This window comes from Fopius arisanus, unplaced genomic scaffold (genome assembly GCF_000806365.1).
Source record: "Fopius arisanus strain USDA-PBARC FA_bdor unplaced genomic scaffold, ASM80636v1 scaffold00026, whole genome shotgun sequence".
Classification (NCBI taxonomy): domain Eukaryota; kingdom Metazoa; phylum Arthropoda; class Insecta; order Hymenoptera; family Braconidae; genus Fopius; species Fopius arisanus.
The window spans coordinates 1,083,464-1,102,324 of record NW_011887765.1 but is presented as its reverse complement, the minus strand read 5'-3'; the positions used below and the strand labels follow the sequence as shown (position 1 = coordinate 1,102,324).

General features: G+C 40.8%; 4 protein-coding genes across 5 annotated transcripts; 1 reads left to right on the top strand and 3 right to left on the bottom strand.

Annotated features, from left to right (window-relative positions):
* Position 1: 1 nt before the first annotated feature.
* Positions 2-3,211, bottom strand: LOC105264985 (protein FAM154A-like). The gene is made up of 11 exons (XM_011302240.1): positions 3,130-3,211; positions 3,006-3,057; positions 2,835-2,939; positions 2,605-2,760; positions 2,348-2,540; positions 1,974-2,128; positions 1,617-1,892; positions 1,325-1,514; positions 901-1,135; positions 259-826; positions 2-121 (listed from the first exon to the last, which is right to left on the bottom strand). Exons 1-10 carry the CDS (start codon positions 3,150-3,152, stop codon positions 769-771), a joined length of 1,443 nt encoding a protein of 480 aa, XP_011300542.1. The 5' UTR covers positions 3,153-3,211; the 3' UTR covers positions 2-121; positions 259-768.
* A 113-nt stretch (positions 3,212-3,324) lies between these two features.
* LOC105264986 (folliculin-interacting protein 1) lies at positions 3,325-7,554 on the bottom strand. Its single transcript, XM_011302241.1, has 3 exons — positions 7,008-7,554; positions 6,620-6,800; positions 3,325-6,559 (listed from the first exon to the last, which is right to left on the bottom strand). The coding sequence occupies exons 1-3, from the start codon at positions 7,103-7,105 to the stop codon at positions 3,485-3,487; spliced, it is 3,354 nt and encodes a 1,117-aa protein (XP_011300543.1). The 5' UTR covers positions 7,106-7,554; the 3' UTR covers positions 3,325-3,484.
* Positions 7,555-8,037: 483 nt separating this feature from the next.
* Positions 8,038-11,331, top strand: LOC105265029 (uncharacterized). Its single transcript, XM_011302299.1, is given in 4 exon segments — positions 8,038-8,100; positions 8,354-8,385; positions 8,469-8,579; positions 8,648-11,331. Coding segments are annotated over 4 exon segments (1,185 nt in total). The 3' UTR covers positions 9,627-11,331.
* Ziz (dedicator of cytokinesis protein Ziz) lies at positions 10,873-18,705 on the bottom strand. 2 transcript variants are annotated; one of them, XM_011302237.1, is made up of 6 exons: positions 18,340-18,705; positions 18,106-18,222; positions 14,995-18,030; positions 14,715-14,901; positions 14,622-14,636; positions 10,873-14,527 (listed from the first exon to the last, which is right to left on the bottom strand). In XM_011302237.1, exons 1-6 carry the CDS (start codon positions 18,436-18,438, stop codon positions 11,415-11,417), a joined length of 6,567 nt encoding a protein of 2,188 aa, XP_011300539.1. In that variant the 5' UTR covers positions 18,439-18,705; the 3' UTR covers positions 10,873-11,414. The 2 variants fall into 2 exon arrangements, with proteins under 2 accessions (XP_011300539.1, XP_011300540.1); XM_011302238.1 differs by lacking the exon at positions 14,622-14,636.
* Between the last annotated feature and the right edge of the window lie 156 nt (positions 18,706-18,861).

The following is an 18,861-nucleotide window of genomic DNA, read 5'->3' as shown; positions in this document are numbered from 1 at the left end:
TTGAAAATGATTTTTCACTCGATAATTTAAAACCGCGAAAATACAAAATATCGGTGGACGTGGAAAATAATTTGAAACTTTATTCGAAGAGATTCACTCAAGAAACACAAAGTACTGTGTCCTGCAAGAGGAAAGAAATCAGCTTTTATACGGACTCTCACTTTACCACCTCCATTCTGAGGAGTTCATGAATTATGAACGTAAATAGCTAGGGATTACATGAATCGCAATTCACAAGGATTATTTTTTGGTAATTACCGGCAACTGATGATGCGTATCGAAGCCTCGAAAATTGCGCGTCGGGGAGATGAAAAATTCGCCATTTTGAGCTTTCGAGATTTCTCTTTTGATATATTTACAGTAAAAATGTACAATCACCCGATCTTTCGAGTGTACGGACATAAATTAAAATGATCTAACTGGTTATTGATTTGATCAACAAAGGTTCACATTTTTACGCCTTGTCCTGCATGGGATGCACTATTTCGTAAGATTTCATATAAATATATGTGAGAACATCCGAGCAGTGAGGAAGGCACTGTTACTTTCACATGGCCTTCGCGATTGCAGATGCATGAAGATTTCAGAAGCTGGCGTATCAATGACCTGTGCTATGAAACTTTCCTCTTCACCTCGGGCACATCAGTCGTTCAGTCTCCGACGATAATTTATAGCATCAAATAATATTAGTGGATCCTCGGCAATTGTTGGGGGGGTAAAAGATGAATTGCCACGAGGGAGATCAGTGAGGAATTGAAAAATCCATTACTACGATCTGCACTGAGGGACGCAATCCAACTCCTCCACTTTTCCGGGAGGCAAATAGCTGTATGAATATACATACCAATGAGAGAATGGCAATTTCAATTTTTTTTTTCTTCTCTAATGAAGGAAATTTACCTCAAATGGTACGTTGTATTGTCATTTGAAGGTGTCAGCGGTTTTTTGTATATTTGTTTTGGTGAATGGTTGGTGGGAATTGGAGTCTCGACTGGCTGATAACTCAGTCTCATCGTCGTCTCATTTTCCGCTGGTATATCAAATGGTTTGTACACTCGGATCGGCTTGAATGATTTATTTTTCGTGAGATCCTTCAAGTCATTTGGGAAATACGATAATCTCTGCGTTGTACAGCCTGTTGTAATTGAAAATACAACCGACAGATTATAATCTATTCAACATCTGAGAGATGTGAATTCTACATCGACTCTGTCTTGAAAGATATCGATTAGATTGGCTCTCTGAATTTTTATAATTGTTTTATAAATATAAAACTGGTATTGGAATAAATTCGTGAAGTGTATGGAGAGTATTTTGGATTTGCCTTCGAGTGGTTGGTCAGAGGGTCGCAGATTATTTCGTGGAAGAATGGGAAGACCAGGTGCAGAGGATTTCCAAATGAAACTTTCTTTTTGCGTTGTCAAGTCCTGAATTGGACCCCTCCCAGACCACGACGTAGGGCAGGGTATGACGGGGACCTCTGGGGTGACGCACCAATTTCCCAAATAACTCATCTATTGATGTTAAAAAATTAATTTCGAAATAAATATTAGAGAGGAGTGGACGAGAAATCCAGCAACATTGTGCCATGGCAAAGAACAAGAGATTAATTGTACTCTGTGAATTGTGTCGTGGGACAGTGGGCATGTAGATAATTTCGTAGATGGAGAAGGCCTGATTGGCATCCGTCTAGCACCTCCACACCCGAAATAACTCAAATTATACGTTGTGTTTTCGTCGGAGCAACAGCCGGCGTTTAATATGTTCTCTGTATTTTTTGTGAGGATGGGTTTACGCCTCGGTTGTCTGCTGGGCCAATAGCTCAAACCATAAGTGGTACAACCGTCTAATGCCGTTAAGGGCGGATAGTATTTGACTTTCTTCTTGGGGGGCTATTCAAGAATCGAAAGCAACATCAATCAACATCAATAATTATTACTGTCAGAGGGTGAATTAAAAAATCTCTTTCGTACTTTCGTCTGGACCTCGTTGGGCCAATAGCTCAGCTTATAGGTCGTGCATTCTTCAAATGGAACATTCCCTTTCATATATTTTCTAATAGGCTTGAAGGAGCTGACGGGGATTGTACATCCAGATCCATAATAACTGAGTTTATAAGTCGTGTCACCTCAATTCATCAATTATTTCATTAATAAAATTCCATCGCGATATAAATCTTGTTTACCATTTCCCTCAATTAACGATTTATCCCGAAAGCTATCGGCTCAAGATGAAAATTTTGGAGAACCTTTTTTGTTGGTGATTAAATGTCTGATAAAAAAGGTTTATCGCATTTTCTCCTGGAGTCGATAAATAGAGGGGAATGAGATATTATTTTATAAGTTACTTGAGAGGTTGGCATTTGGAAAGCATAAGTTCTCCCGATTTTTCAAAGGCATTCGTCTGGGTAACAATTTCCAGGTGTAATCGCATCTGTTTGTCGTGGCATTTTCCATTGGTCCTCTCCCAAGCCATTGCTTATCACACGGTACCATATGGGGCTCGGATTGACGCAGGCACCAATTGCCCAGGTAACTCAGCTAGAAGGTCAATGAAAGGATACATCAATTTTAATCCAGATACATGGGACTCAAATGCAAGTACTCGGTGAGTTGTATCGTCGGTTATAGGTCCATCGCCAACAGTCAGTGAAACTTGGTGTTTAAAAGGTTTTACTCTGGAGGACGTTGGGTCTTGCCGCCAATATGACCTTTCGTAAGTTGTATATCTTTCCATTGGACTGCCGCTTTTCCAATAGGTCTAAATATCAATCAAGGATTCATTTATGCGAATAAATGAGAGTCCTTATAATTTTTTAATGTTGAAATGCGTACGCGAATCGGCGCGAAGGATTTTGGCACTTCTGGCTGCACGTACTTGAATAATTTCTTCTTGGACGCACAGCAGCAGCAACAATTGCAATTACCACCATGATCCACCTATTTAGATTGCATTGAATTATGAGGAGTAATTCGAGTGATTGGTAATAGATTCATTGAACATACGCAAATGGCCTTTTTCACCAGAGTTATTGGCCGGTGCGAATTCAATTGAGGGCTGCGAGAAAATCAAATTCACGAGTTAATTATCTAGATTTATGAATAATTGGAAATAATCGTCGGTAATCACCACGGCGGAGGGCAAATTTCCATGTTTCCAATAGAATTTTCAATTTTTCCAACCCCAAAAAGTGGATAAAATAAAAAAATGACTGAAGACAAAATCACAGATGGAATTGTAATCAGGCATTCACTTTTTTCTCGTTCGTTTTGTTTCCTCCGATTATAATGAGGAGAAATGCGTAGTATAAAAAGTAATTTATTATATTTTTACAATCCTCATTTCACGATAGAGTGGGACAGCATCACTTGAGTGTGAAATCACTTGCGATTGAAATTGAATCAATTATTTGGCATGAGAATCACTAACGATATTTAACGTATGTACAAATTTCTTCTCAGTGTATTTTTTCGTTTTAATTTATTCAAGTGTACGTGAAGCCGATTCTCTGGGCAATTTGTGGAGAGTGTGTCGTGGCGACGGCTAGTAAAAGTGGTACATCTGCAGCATCTAGGTCCAGAGCACTAGTTAAACTATCGAGATTGATGCTGCAGACGTCCATTGTCATAATCATCTGGGCTAAAGCGCCACTTCTGAGCCACATCTCTCGCATTTTCGATTCGAGAATAGTGAAACAGTGGATTGATGATTTGTCCCTTGTCCATAAGTAGAGGAATGCTTCTAGCATTCGAGAGACTAGCCTTGACATGCCAACAGGCAATGGTGCAGCGTTGGGCGAAGTGTTGGAGATGAGTCCAACTTGCCAATTATCGATATCCGCAACGATACAGAGAGTCTCCGATATCGAGCAATCGAAAAAAGGGTATCTGCTGGATATACTGATGTCGTCCAGCAACTCTGATAATCGACTGTCCATCGCTGGTGGATTCATCTCTTTTTTTACTTTGCTACTACTTTGATTGGATTTTTTTATCAAACCCTGGATTATAAGTCCTGCTGTGTACTGCAGGTCTGGCGATACTATTTCTCCCTCCAATTTTTTCATTGCCCTCTGCAAAAGTGTATCGGTGTATCCAGAAATTTCTTCAAATTCTTTCTGATTTTCCACTGATGTATCATTGTTGGACCTTGGCATTGGCAATTCGATGAAGTTATTATCCTCCAAAAGTTTCTCGAGACCGTCAGCTCGACGACTCCGTCGTATCCCAATAGTCGATACTCCACATGTCCTCAAAACTTCAGTGGCATTCGTCGGTGTTTCTAATAGGAGCTTACTATTTTCGTAATTTCCATTTCCATTCGAACCATTACATTTTGGACATGTCACCCCGAATGATCTGTCTTTACTCAACGACGTTCCAGGCCGTTGAATGCTTTTGGAAGACTCGGGAAAATTTCTCTGAAGAATTTTCCGCAATACCCCTTCCGGCAGTTGAGCTGAAGTGCTCGGTACTCGTGTAAATGCAAACGAGCATTGACAGCTGCAATTTTGATTACTTTGCACTTCTGGTTTGACGTCAGCGCTCTTCTCATCACCACCAACAGTGAAAAAAACCTGACTCTGTTTATCACTCTCGTACTCAATTTGGGAAAAGTACACATCCGTCTCGTCGGTGGCATTGGCATTCTGACTGACCTCTTTCATCACGTCGAAATCATTCTGAAGGTATATCGATGGTATTGTTTTCGAGGATGTGACGAATAATTGAGAGCTCCTCAAGTCCGATTTGTCAACAAATTCATCCAGTGTCAATGCATTCGTCATGTTTTTATCACTATTCACAACAATCTTCACTGGACTCGAATTATTTACATCCTTATCCGTTCCATCCAAATCATCCTGGCACGAGTCTAACTTCAATGCTAATTTATCCTCCAGTTTCATACAATTCAAGCTCTCTAAATCAAGATTTCTATGTAAACTTATGGTTTTTTTCAATCTTGGAATGTTGGAGTCATCACTTTTTTTAATTGCACACGACTTATTCAATGTTTTGCTCGTCTCGGTTGTTTTTTTCTTCAAGCAACCGATGGACGAACCCGTCGAGCTGACATTTACGAGAGATCGTAGAGACGTGGATCTAGGAAGACGAGAGGAATACGAAGACGCAGAGGAGGACGATGACGAGGACGAGGCCGATGCCATGGAGGGTGAAAAGGGTGAAACTACCCTCTTCATTTTCTTTTCAATAATTCGAATACTCTCTTGGATATCCTCCCCTGAAGTACTCCGATAAAAATCATGCCTTTTAACAATAGCACTGCGAATAAAATACGAAAGAAACTTCAGTATTCCATCAATCAAGTCTAATTTGCTTGCATCCCCGGTGACAATCGTGTGGACCCTCTTCGATGGGTTCCCCAGGGTTCCATACAAGTCGCTCAACTGTATCCACAGCGGATTGCAAGGATACCTCGTCCTCACAGCCTCCAGCCATTTTTTTTCCTCCAGTGACATAGCGCTGTTGACCCACCCCAGGTGATAAGTCAATACCGCCGTAATGAGACTACTTAAAAAAAAATTCGTCGATTTAGTGTCGACTGTATCCAGCAGCTGACACATCTGCTGAAAATTTCGATAAAGCAAACTGTTTCGCCTGTCCATTGACATCGATTTATTGAGAATAATCTCGTGCCATATGGACAATCCGTCGCCTTTTTCGTTGTCCTTCTTGGTGACGAGTAATCGCAGCAACCACCAGGTGCAACGAAAAGAGGCTTGATGCAGTCGTTCAATGAGTCCCCTCTGTTTTCCAGTATTCAGACACGTCTGGCAGAGCCTGTCCAATATTGCCTCCAATTGCGATGCATGTTCAAACAGCCTGAGCTCCATCTCCTTCTCTCTGTCGGGTGTCAGCTTAATCATTATGGTGAGCCCCAATCTTGTTTTATGCCGGCCTCTGTTGGATTCGTAAATATCATCGCACGTGGAGATCGATAATGATTGTGCACTGTTGTCTCCGCAAACTTGTAACCCAAGAATATCGTCCATCTGATGATTTATGTCCGTGTGATTTAGGGATGTTGATACAGCTCGTAGCCATCTTCTTCGTAGACTTGGATAACTACCAAAACCTGATGACGATGTGCTGTTGCTGTTGGAGTCCAGTGATTGTTTTGAATTATTTTCTGGTTGAGGTGACGCTGGGAATAAGGGCACCTCGAAATCCCAGCCACTGCAAGTGCTCGAAGACGTCGAGCTCTTTCTCAAGCTGTTGCCGGAAATATTGCCAGAGATATTTCCTGAACTGGGATATGACAAGGTGTTTCGAGTACTTCCATTACTCGAAATTGAGTCATTCCTGTTGATATGACTGTTGTTGTTATTTAAGAATGATATTCTAAGGGTATCATCCGCGAATTTATCGTTGCTTCGGCGAATCACGTGGTCTGGTGCTGGAAATACTTTGGTGCACATGATACAACGTGGGAATTCTAATGTGTGGATTTTGAAGAGGGTTCCTCTGTATGTCATTGCTACTGTTCCAAATACCATTTCACTCAGGAGATTTACGTTATCGCAGACCCCTTTCTCACACTGAAACGAATAAAATATTATTGATTGTGGATTGAGGGAAGTCTTGATGGCTTTATTCACCTCGTGAGGAAGTCCATTTCCACTCCTGGGACACGATGTGTTTGCTCCGTTGCAAGTTGTTGAGCTCGATTCATTATTTCTTCCAGCAGTGACAGAATCGAACAGTAACTTTCTACCTCGCCATTCGCACTCACGAAATAAAAGAATTCTTATCTGATCTGCTCCAAAATTCAATGTATTCCTACGAAATAAAACACCTCAATAATCTATTCAATTTGGATATTCACAATCAACTGGCGCTTCATCCAAAAAGGTTATGATTTATCAAATCGATCAACTCTACAGGTGATCTATTACATATTTTAATTGAATGTTCATCAGTTGATTATAAATAAATTCTCAAATAGAGAATAATTAAATTCCTAAAAGAGACGAAGTGACAGCTCACCTGATACGAAATCCTGTACCAATGTCCACTGGCAATTTACAATCAGCATTAGTTTTAATATTTTTTCTCGAAGCAAAGAGTCTGTTGATCAGAGGCATTATAAGTTGAAGAACCGCTCATACACTAGCCCCACATTTCTCTTATTTTCACAGTGCAACAATGCTCAACAAAAAATGAAAACACAAGTACTCATACATACACAGCTTTAACCCAAATACATATAATGTTCAATCGTCTGTACATCAAGTACATATGTATTCTCTCTCCCGTTCGTCCACGAACATAAACGAATGAACCCATATATCCCGTTATTTATTATTATTCGAGCTTGTCCATTGCATCGATCTCCAGGAGCTCCAAGTCTCTGTCACAGGTGCACACTAAAAATCACTGTGCACACGTATTCGCTGATATTCCACGAAATATCCAAACAGTAAATAAAGTCACGTGCAGCAAAAGTCATATGATGTTTTTCAGATAATATTTGTCACTCTAGATACAAGATGAATCTTTATTATCCAGGGAATACTATCTGACTTCCAGTTCAATACCGTGGGCGGGTTGTCACGTGAGAATTTCAGCATCAATCTTGGATTTAGGTTCAAGCTTATGTCCCATTGGTCAGCCTCAGACCCAGCTATCTTCACACCGTGCTATATTATTCATTCAAACCGAAGTTAACACGTGCCACCATTTGAATGATTAAGAATAATCCATACACCCAATGACGGATTATCCAAACAGGTACTAATCTTGTCACTTTCTCGTATTTCGGGTGCACCGCATCTGATGCAGTAGATGATTATTGGAAAATGCTTCATGCGCAGAATCCTGGGAATATTCCAGCGACCAGCAGAGGAAAATTCCCCCACTGTGCTGTCCTCGTGCGTTCAATCCAACATCCCTTATCACTTTTTCAACCCTTTGTGTGCACGCAGGGTATGCAGTGCTGAAAGGTGCGGAAGAATCGCATCTCTCGTGTCCGTGATAATCACAGTGATAATAACATTCAGGGAGGTTTTAGTACTCAATGATTGTTAATTATCGGAGTTACTTCCTCGTTGAAGTTGATACTGTCGAGGTATTAGTGCAAGTGAGTTTCGATTCGCATCTGAAGCGAGAGTCGATCAATACACGTACCTTCACTACCCCATACCGTCCGATAGACTCTACCCTGTCTACATGTGTAAGTCCCTTGTTTTTCTTTCATTTTTCCATAATTTATTTTATCTCAATCACTCGTGTGTCCATCGCTCAGTGATGACCAAATAAATTTATCAATCAACTCAAGCAATTTTATCCCAAGTATCAAGCGCTATAAACTAGTCTTTTTCCACTTGTTCAAGGTCTCGGTTGAATAATGCAATGGAGAGCATGTGTAAGTTGAACTCGTAATAGCCATCAATTGCATAATCGTAAAAATCGATAATGATTTAACTACAATATTCTTTCAATGTCCAGTTGCTCTCCACAAGAGTCCTGTTCACTTGGGTGCTGTAACACGTACTCACAGTCAACGCAACAACTCACTGACATGTTTACGTTGTTGATTTGGAATTATTGGTATTTGTGGTACGCCTCATAAATTAATAACTTCGCGGGAATTATCAGGGTGATGTAACGAGGGCAATTGTTTCCAGGGCTGGAATACTCGCAGGGTTGGCACTAGCTGGGATATGCTGTTGCTGGTTGTGGCAGAGACGAAAAAGCATTTTAACGTGCTCCACTGAGAGTATATCATCATCCGACCGGAGATGCTCAACCACCTGCTATCCTCCACCTCATTACAGTCGATGTTCATCATTTATTCAGACCCTTCCACCACCGTACAATGAGGTGACAGCAAAGCCAGATCTCTATCCCCTCGTCATTGGTTTCGGTGATGAGGGCACTGGCAAGGGCCCATCGAGTTTCGTGATGCGTTACTTCCGGACACTGTCTCACACGAGTACCCTAGACTCCCTGAGTTCGAGCTTCATGTGCAATGTCGTGAATGAAGCCAATACCATCATACCACCCCCGTATTCAATTGACTCCTGCAACAACAGCATCGATGGTCTCTCAACGATGGAGTGCGAGAGAGGGGAAATAGCTGCTGGATCATTCGTATCTCTCGCCAATAATCGAACAACCTCTGACATATCGAGCCTAGCAGCACAATCTCCCTGCTCTCCACCACGCGCAACAAGTCCGACTATCGAATTACGTGAACTCCTTGATAAAATTCAACAATTGCCCCATGATCCACCGATAAATCGTATAAACTGTCAGAATCGTCCGCAAGCACTGAATTTCCTGGGAATTCAGTCGCCAGTTCAGGAGTCCTGCAGCCCGGGGGAGTATTTACAGAGTAGAGTAAGACGGACCCGGGGAAAAACGTACATGCCGTTGGGTCAGATGGCCACGAGAAACAATAAACCTAAACGCTGGCTGTCGAGATCAGCTCCAACTACACCGTCTGGCACAATGCCCATGACTTTTATGTCTGTTCATCCACTCAGGCCATCGGATACTGGTAATTATAATCATCAAAATGTTCCTCTACTTGCTGAGCAGGACGAGACCTCTGGTGCAGCTCCTGCCATCAATGAGCACGAGGAAGAGCCACAACAGTTATGACCATCCGGGTCGTATGTTATTTATTGAAATCATCAGCTGGGGCTGCCTCCGTTTTAGCAAGTGCGAAATTTTAAACACAATTTTTTAATACATTCACGACTGCTAAATTGCCAGGTGAGACGAGTCTCGATTGATCGGTGATTTTTTCGGATAGATTGAGGCTCTTATCGTAGAAAGATCAATGGATTCAACTGCCCTCCATTGGTGCCGTAATTTTCTTGTAATAAAGAGATTTATTCGCATGTACGATTGCTGTGAAGATTCACTCGATTCCGGGGGTGCAGAGTTTCAATTTAAATATTATGGGATATTTAATAGTTTTTGGAGTAACAGTGGAATTATTAAATTTGATACGTAAACCGTGCAATGAAATAAAATTAATTGAATTTTCATGTTTGAATTCAGTAGCAGCGTATTTCGGTGAGGAACATGTGAAAAAAATTGATTTGAAAAAATATCTATTATCAGTTATTGAGTAAAATATATCGGCACAGAGAAAAACAATTTCTTGGTGTTTGAAAAGATGTTTTTGGGTTGAAGAGAAATTTTTATTAACGTGAGTTTTATAAGAGAAAATATTTATCTTAGATTTAGAAATTTGTTTTCAACATCAAGAAACTTTATTTCTGTGAATTGATTCGTATGACAATGTGTCATTTTTAATGAAGAAAGCTCGAGAGGCAATTGTATGAAAATCGATCCAAATAGAAAACTATAACGAATTCGAGTTAACCGGGTGAATTATTACTGTTCTCGATAAAAATAGAGATGACACGACATAATAATGAATAATTAGATGAAGGATATACGCATCAGGGACATTGCACATTATATATTGCAGTCAAATATCACAGAATCGCTCTTAAGAGCGCAGTTATGGAGAATGATACATATAATAATAAGTTACGATGATAACGGCTTCGGAGTCGATCACCTCCTTCCACTCAAAGGACAGTGTCATAAAAATTGCCCGCGCGTCAAGTATTGTCATGTATTTTTTTATAAATCATATGAAAAATGTAATAGAAAATAAATTCAAGCTTTGGAAATTGAAAATTGAAGCAATTAATAGTGGAGTAGTTCATGAAATTCAGGCGGTAATTTTAAATCAATAAAAGGCGTTCTTGTTTATTCAATTTGGTGATAAAATACACTTGCTCGATATAAATACAACATTTTTGTATAAAACACAGGGCGAATACATTTATGCAGCAGTCATGACTCGATAATTTGTCATTTCTCTTTCTTTCGAATCAGTACTGGACGTATCGTTAGTATTTTTTACTCAATTGGAATTATCCAATGCGAATAGTTCAATACGTTGAATTCAAGGTACATCTATTGACATATTTTTCAACAATCAGAAGCCGAATATTGCAAAAAAATACAATAAATAGGTGCTGATATATTATAATGCTCATTTAAAGGTTATTGCGCTGTCATGGAATAATTTTCATCGTAGATTTATTAATTCCTCTCATTACGCTTCAATTTGTCGAAAGAAAATTTCATATCAATCGTGATTATATACATATCACCGTCTAAAATACCAATCGCTCATGTGCGTATACAATTCGTTAAAAAATGTCCATGAGATTATAAAATATTGTCCTAATTAATTAACAGTAAATACGATACTGAAAGAATCAGTTTGTTACTGGATATAAAACGATTTTGTATTTTTTTCCGTCTAACTACAAAATAATCCAATGAAATTTCCATTACTATGTACATATAAATGTATATAAAACTCGTCACTCGACGAGGGCAGAAAGCGTTCATTAAAAATTAATTCTTCGAGACAATACCTTTCGCTGGATTATTATTAGCTCCACTGATAGCACTGAATAGCGCTGAACTATTTCTCTTGTAACTGTCAAGTAAATCCCCAGGCCATATGGATTCACCGAGCAACGGCGACAAGTTTTCACAGAGCTTTTGATAATTCTCTCTCAAAACTTGTTGATACTCCTGCTGATCGCTGGTGATTAATTTACTATTTATCTGGAGCGCTGTGTAGCAGATTTTGATAAAATCCCTGAAGACGTCCCTAAGCTGTTCAACTTTGTCGTCGGGATACTGCGGTGATAATGCAGGATCTAGAAAGGCCGATGCATAGGCCAGTGGTCCAGCATTGACAGTAACACACACACTCCCTTGAAGTCGTAATTGTAATTTTTTAATATCAGTTGGAAGGACTAGAGAGACATCCTGAAGCTCCTGTACCCTCTGCCTCATCTCGTCGAGCGCTACTTCTATCGGTGTCAGTTCAATAACTTTTTTCTCAATAATACATATACGTTTTTTAATATAAGGGAATGCATATTCTGTGTACAAAGTTGTTCTCCTCTTCCACTGGTCCTCCGGATCACCGTGAGGTTTTCCTTCTCTGGTGAAGGGTGTCTCAAACATAAAACTCGAAACATCATGATTGTGCTCGAATTCTGTGACTCGCGTCTCATTTTCTGTACTCTCGAAGTAAGGAGTCACATGGGTGACCTGTATGTAAGCTATTTTAGGATCGAGTAGGGATTGATCAATCGGCCCTGAATCCATAATCATCTTCACATTTTCTAGGCCGAATTTATCGGCGTACATTCGATTGAGGCGTTCTGATATTTCAGACAGTGAAGTTACTTTAGGCTCCTTGTAGATGTACTCCTGGGCATTCTCTTCCTCGAAGTAAGCAGAACCGAAGAATGCAACCCTGTAGAATCGCCCGAGTAGTCTTTTACCAGTTCTCGTGACTTCAACGATTTTGTTGCAGGCTTGAGATAAATGAGAGTAGCAAGTTGCCAGGGCATTGTAGTCCCGTTTGCCCTCGAGAATGGGAATAATGAGTCGGTATAGTGGTCCCAGCAATTCAAAACGTTCAGCCTTCTCCAGAATTTCTGCGCATTTCTCCAGCTGCTCCAGGAGGATCATACTGTTGTAGTGAACATCCTGGACTCCAGCATCTAGCTTCAATCCTCTCTCGTCTTTACTGATATTTATCGATATCTGGTCGAAGGCCTCGCCACCCCAGTTATGAATATTTTTCAGCTTCAAGTATTCGGCTATCAGTGCAGCAATGTGCAGCTGACAGCACGCAGCTTCTGAGTAATTGCCATTTCTCAGGTGATTCCTCGCCATTGTTTCCAGCCACGTGTGTCTCAGTTCTGGTGTACTAGCGTAGGAATTTGCCAGACTGTGCTGCAGGTCCACCAGCATCTCCGGATTGTCATTGTGCTCTCGCATTTGCGCTGTCGCCATCAAAACAGTGCGAATTCTCTTCACCAAATCTTTGACTTCAACTGGAAATCCTGTTCCTTTCATCGCCTTATCGGAGGAAGCATAGCTGTTTATCAGAGACAATGACTCCTGAAATCTCGAGTTGTTGAGACCGATAACACTACCGAGCATCTGTGAAACTGATATTATCACCTGAAGGTGCACTCTTGTCAATCCCTTTCTGTTCGTGTACTCAAAATTACTTCTCATTAGAAGATAGAGTAATGCACACGACTCTTGTCTTATCGAACTGAGTTTACTGTTGCAACATCTGAGTAAATGATAACAGAGACGTCCACATAATACTGCGTTACCCTTGAATAACGCCATGGAATAATTATTCAAAAATGCTCGAAAGCTCGCGAATACGTGACGAGAGAGACTCTCGGATTGTCCAATCTCCAGGAATTTCAGATAAATGCAGAATAATTTATGCATTATGCTGTTATCGCCGTCGTTGGCAAGCAGTACTTCTTTAAAATGAATGCAGAATAATCCCAGACAGTCGAGAACAATCAGGCCAATTTCACTGGACATGTTTGCCTCGAGGAGTGCAGCCTGAAATTTTCCGTTCTCCTCTTCGTCGATTAAATTATCCCTCGTTGATGATGGAATATTGTGAGGCTGGAGTGTCCCAGTTGCTGAATTATCTGTTGAAAAATTTGGTGGCGCTATTCTAGCTGGCAGTGTCATGGCCTTTACTGTTTTAGGCTTTGAATTTTGAGTGGATGCATTGATTTTTGAAATGATCTGCCTCTTCCCTGTGTACTTGAAGTGATGGAGACTCATTTCAATGACTGTAAAGAAACTTATGATTTCGTTATCAGAGCACTGCTGCCACCAGGCAATCACCTGATGATCTCCCAGATATTTCATAACGAATAGAAAGCAGATGAGTAGGTCTTTCATTTCTGAGGATTGCAATTTATCGCATCTCGGCGATGTCTGGGTTACGCTCAATGATCGTAAATGTCCTTTACGATTGTCATTCGTTGCATCGCTCTCGTGGGTTGTCATCGATTCACAAGCGATTGTGGTTTCTTGGGATACGTGGGAATGAGAGGCATTCGATAATGTCGAGGCTGTGGACTCTATACTAGTGCATGAGAATCCATTGGCAAGACTCTGTCCTGCTATTGCTGCAAAATACGTCGAATCGCGTAAATGTATCGACGCCCTTTTTGGAGAGGCTGCATCCAAATGGAGAGTCAATCTGTGCACGGATTTTGGGGTTTCATTGCTTGAATTTATTTGATCCTTATCTTTATTATTATTGAAGAATGAATTGCTCAGTGGCATATGACTCGAGAGAGTGTCACTAGCCCGATTCTCCAATAGTTCAATTTTACTATTTTTATCGTCAGTCTCATAGGAAGTTTCGAGTCGGTTCAAATTCTCAAGAACTACCCCCAACCACGGTATGTAAATCGCTGCTATCCGACTCATTTGGCCTTTGTTCTCGTATCTGTCGTCCAATTCGTGTTTTGCTAATAAATCTCGAAGTGTGGCTATTGCAATTTTTCTTATTTGGACGATTTCGTTTAGAGAGGATTTCACTTCTTGCAGGAGTAAACCAACCAGGAAGTGATGCTTGCAAAATTCTTGGGACAGGCAGTACTCAAGTAATAAATCTGGAATAATCGAATTCCTCATGTTATCAATGAACATAATCATCAAGGAAATTATTCAATATTTGTTAAAACTCCTCCCGACCTAATTACATACCATCAGTTTCCAATTCTGCATTGGAAAATTCGGGGATAGATTAGAAATGAGGAACATTTAATGTCACACATTTTTTTCAATTTTTAGCGTTACCTTTAGTCGTGACTCTGGTCTGCATCATTGGCAAATTGAAAGAGATGTAATGCTCGTGTGAGCATATGATTTGTAAAAAAATAAATTTGTAGTCCTGCAGTGTTCTTGAATCCCCCGGTGAGAAATGGCTCATGTACTGGTTGATAAGAGTAAATACAAAGCCTCTGTCCATGAAAGTAAGGCATTTCTACATTGAAAAAAAAAAACACAGTAATGAAAAAAAAAATGACCCAATTATTTCATAAAACTTTGCAAAGATGAATGAAGCGATAGCTGTTACCTTGAAAAATTGGGCGAGACTTTTATTGAGTTCGTGTGTCTCCGTCGGCATCTCTTTGTACTTAATCATCAAATAAGGCATAATTACTTCCAATAATGTTTTAATCGCTTTGTAATAATCGTGTGAGAATCGTTCATTGCGATGCATCTTGATTCTTCCAGTAGTGAGCATGTACTGTGCCATGCTCTTCACCATAATTTCGAAGAAGAAGCTCGAGTGGTGCATGAATTTATTGACAATGAGAAAGTCAGTGTTGCTGGGTTGGAGGAGAGTTGGAAGATATTTAGCGAGTTGTTCGTGAACGGTGCAACTGCTGTTAGACGGTGAGCTCGTACCACTGGACGGTGCAACAAATACAAACTTTACATAAGCTTGAAGGATGTCTCTCCTTTCAGCCTCGTGCAGTGAATTGATGATATGAATGAGGAGCCTGATAACACAGAGGCAAACTTCCTCCGTAAGATCACAAATCAATAATGCAAATAATTGATTGAGTATCGTTGGTAGGAATGTTATCGCAGTAACAAGCTGAATGGCATGCGCTGCTTTCAATATTTTGCAGGTCTCGGAGTCTGACGGGAGAATTGTGGAGATTCGCCTGTCGAGAATTTTTTCAGCGTGAACGAAAAAATTATGCAAGTGAAGATCTCGCGTGAAAACCGTTGACGTCAGGTGAAATGAGACGGTGAAGATCGGCCTCTGGGCGTCGATCCAGATGACGTCGGGCCCAGCATTACCCTGACCCAGACCTAGAGGCTCTATCGAAAGATAACCCGATGGCAAATGAGTTGCCACTGGTAATACATGCATATTTGCCTCCATATCCACGAGAAGCTTTCCCTTGTTCAATAAATTTATCCACGAGTAGCCGACGCAATTCTCAACGCCATTCTCCCTTTTTTTATTCATATCGCAGCTTATGTGGTAAAATGAGAAGAGGAGGTGATGCTTGGCGTGGAGTTTTGTTGGCAGTTTAATTTTTATCTCTTCGTACCAGGAGGGGGTCACACTGTGATGTAACACTGGACAGCTTCCTCTCGTTGATAATGTTATTGAATTAGATTTGTTATAAATACACCTGAGGGGCTTTCCACCGACCTCATCGAGTTGGTCGTCATCTCTGAGCTCCACCACACAAGCTATGTTCCTGGCTCGATTAAAAAATTTCTGGGTATCAAAATTCAAGCTCTGAGGATACACATAGAGATTATTAATATAACTCGTGTAAGGATGAAGAACATCTCTCTCCGATGGGCTCTCAAATTCTGAGATTTCAAGTGTTGGAGGGGCAGTTGGAGGGATTGGAAAGGGCCGAAGGGGCTCCAGTGATGTTGTCAATGTATTATCTGGAATCTCAGTGATTGGTTTGATGTGGAGTTTCAGCCAACCGGGTATCACAGTCAATTTACTCATTTTCTCGGGTTTCCTGTATTCAGATAATAATTTAATGATATCATCATCGCGCATCCTGTTTATTTCCTGTCGATAGATTGCTGGAAAATCGGAGGATGTGTCGAGCTCATTACTGTACAGCCGAAAGAGCGGGCGTGCAGACCAGGCAAACGGCATTCGATAATTCCCCAGTCTGTGGTAGCAAGCCTTTACGTTTTTGTGGATCTTCAGGCCCAGACGAGGGTCTTTGGTTGCTCTTATATAGGGCTCCGATGTCTGACAGATGCTTCCCTGGAGGACTTTCTCGATTCTCACGACGAGAAATATGTCTGGGTGGGGGTTGCTAATACTGAAGATAGCCTGGTTTACGTATTTCAGCCATTTGTCAGGAATTTTTCTACTAAATCCATCAAAGGTGCAATTATTTTTTTCCCCTTTCGATTGAATTGAATCATTTGTATTTTCATGACTTTTAAAATCGATCGGACTGGATTCCTCCATGAGGTGGCGAACGATGTCGTTGTTGACGTCGAAGTAAAAATTCTCTGATAACTTTCGACCTTGTCGAGCATCAAATAATGACAGACTAGTCTGATACGGCTCGACCTGACACAATGTTTCGTTATCGTCGATTGGTGCTTGCAGTCGGAATTTCAATGCCTCACATTTTATGAATATTCTTTGGCCAAAGTGCTCCTCGTAGGGATTGATACTTCTGTTACTGTCGGATAGCGTCGGTAATCCAGACGAAGGCGATGAGGTCTTGCCCCCCAAGTGGTGATGAATGTTACTATTGTTGGCACTTGTGTAAAGATTGAACAATCGTTTTCTGTTCTCTCTCCTTGCAAGAAGAATGCTCGTGTCAGTCTCTCTGGAATACTTGATCAACTGTGGATTCATACTCTGATCCAGACCTTTTAGGGTACCGTACATCGGCACACATTGAGAGGACGGTGGATTCAAGGGTGGGGTCACGTGACCTGCACGCTCCAACGAGGAATTACGTTTTTCCTCCTGTTGTTTGTAATGCTGCAGCACAGACGTTAATTTCAATAACCAATCCTGCATTTCTGTCTCATTGTCTGCTGCAAATGTATACGATTTTTCAGTTCCACTCATTTTTAATTCGAAACAGTATCTTCCGCGTTTGGAATTTCTCACAACGTCGGTGCAGAAATCCATGACGATCGTCAACTTGGCCTCGTTTTTCTTCTCGTCTTTGAATAGCTCCAGGATGTAAGTTCCGTCCACTTCCTGATGAAGATTGCAAAATCGTCTTTTGAATGATTTGGAACCGATATTTGCGAACATTCTGTCGCTCTTCTCGAGGCCTATTTCCGGTCCTTTCATCAGATATCCCTCTTTGGTGATGCCGTCATTTTTTATCATGTCTTCATCGACTTGATCCACCTCTGTATCAATCTCGTAGATCTCATCCTTCAACTCGTCCGACTTTGGAGATGATTTAGGTAATTCCTGGTACGTGCCGCTGTAGCCGGCGTATTTGTAGTGGATCACGTTCCAGTTTGACGCATAACTTTTGAGGCATTCTTTCGTGAACAGGTACTCAGTACCGTCAATCTCGTCTAGAATATTCTGAGCTACAAGTTGCACTGTTCTGGATTTCCTGGGCAATTCCACTTGCTGGAATAACCGGGCTCGTCAAATTATCATTGATCAAATCAATAATTAAGTTATCTATTTAATAAAATAACTCACGGATACATCATCCTGTGGGTAGAGCAGCAGTTCACGTTGGGGATCGTTTTGCAAAAGTGTTCGGTTTTTCAAAACAAAATTCTCAAAGTCTACGGGATCCACTAGGCGCGGCTTATTCTATTGGAAATAGTAAACTGTCAGGTGGCACAATTGTTGTGTCATTGGATAAACTTGATGGAATTGTTTGGTATCCTGGATATTGATAAATACAGATATCATGATTATTATAATTACCTGAACTGTACTTTCGCGCACAACTTGGGATACAGTTTCTCGAAGTTGTGCGGCCATGCCGGGTTTGCCCAGGGCGCGGGTGAATTTTCGTTCACTCATTTTTCACTGGAATATTGATAGCATACACTAGTCAAGCTGATTCATTTCACTGGTGGATGTGGCAAATTGGTGGGCCATTTTTTGAACGATAAAATTATTAAAAGATAGGCCATTGAGCGTCGCAAGACACTTTATTGCACTCGACCGCCATTATTCGACAGTGTTTATGTTGGTGACCAGATGCGAGTGGTTGAATATGAGGAACCGAATTCCCAACAATCCCAGCTACAAAAATCACTGACTGAGAGAGAGGGAGGACAGGTTTTTATGAATGGCGGCGCCATCGAGCGGTTGCAGGTAAATACAAAATTGGAAACACCTGGCAAACGAAAAATTAATTCTTTTTAATTATTACCCATCGTTGGAGAATCGTTTGGGGATGTTTACGAAATTATTTATATTGCTCAGCAACAAGAATTTTGG

Excerpts from the sequence above, each read along its gene's own strand:
- LOC105264985 (XM_011302240.1), bottom strand. The coding sequence starts at position 3,152 with ATGGAAATTTGCCCTCCGCCGTG. Across the intron at positions 3,058-3,129 it reads GAAATTTGCCCTCCGCCGTG|CCCTCAATTGAATTCGCACC; the intron begins GTGATTACCGAC and ends ATTTTCTCGCAG. Across the intron at positions 2,129-2,347 it reads TCCAAATGCCAACCTCTCAA|GTGACACGACTTATAAACTC; the intron begins GTAACTTATAAA and ends TGATGAATTGAG.
- LOC105264986 (XM_011302241.1), bottom strand. The coding sequence starts at position 7,105 with ATGCCTCTGATCAACAGACTCTTTGCTTCGAGAAAAAATATTAAAACT. Across the intron at positions 6,801-7,007 it reads GGTACAGGATTTCGTATCAG|GAATACATTGAATTTTGGAG; the intron begins GTGAGCTGTCAC and ends TTTATTTCGTAG. Across the intron at positions 6,560-6,619 it reads GAAATGGACTTCCTCACGAG|TGTGAGAAAGGGGTCTGCGA; the intron begins GTGAATAAAGCC and ends TATTCGTTTCAG.
- Ziz (XM_011302237.1), bottom strand. The coding sequence starts at position 18,438 with ATGAGTGAACGAAAATTCACCCGCGCCCTGGGCAAACCCGGCATGGCC. Across the intron at positions 18,223-18,339 it reads TGCGCGAAAGTACAGTTCAG|AATAAGCCGCGCCTAGTGGA; the intron begins GTAATTATAATA and ends TATTTCCAATAG. Across the intron at positions 14,902-14,994 it reads GTCTCGCCCAATTTTTCAAG|AAATGCCTTACTTTCATGGA; the intron begins GTAACAGCTATC and ends TTTTCAATGTAG.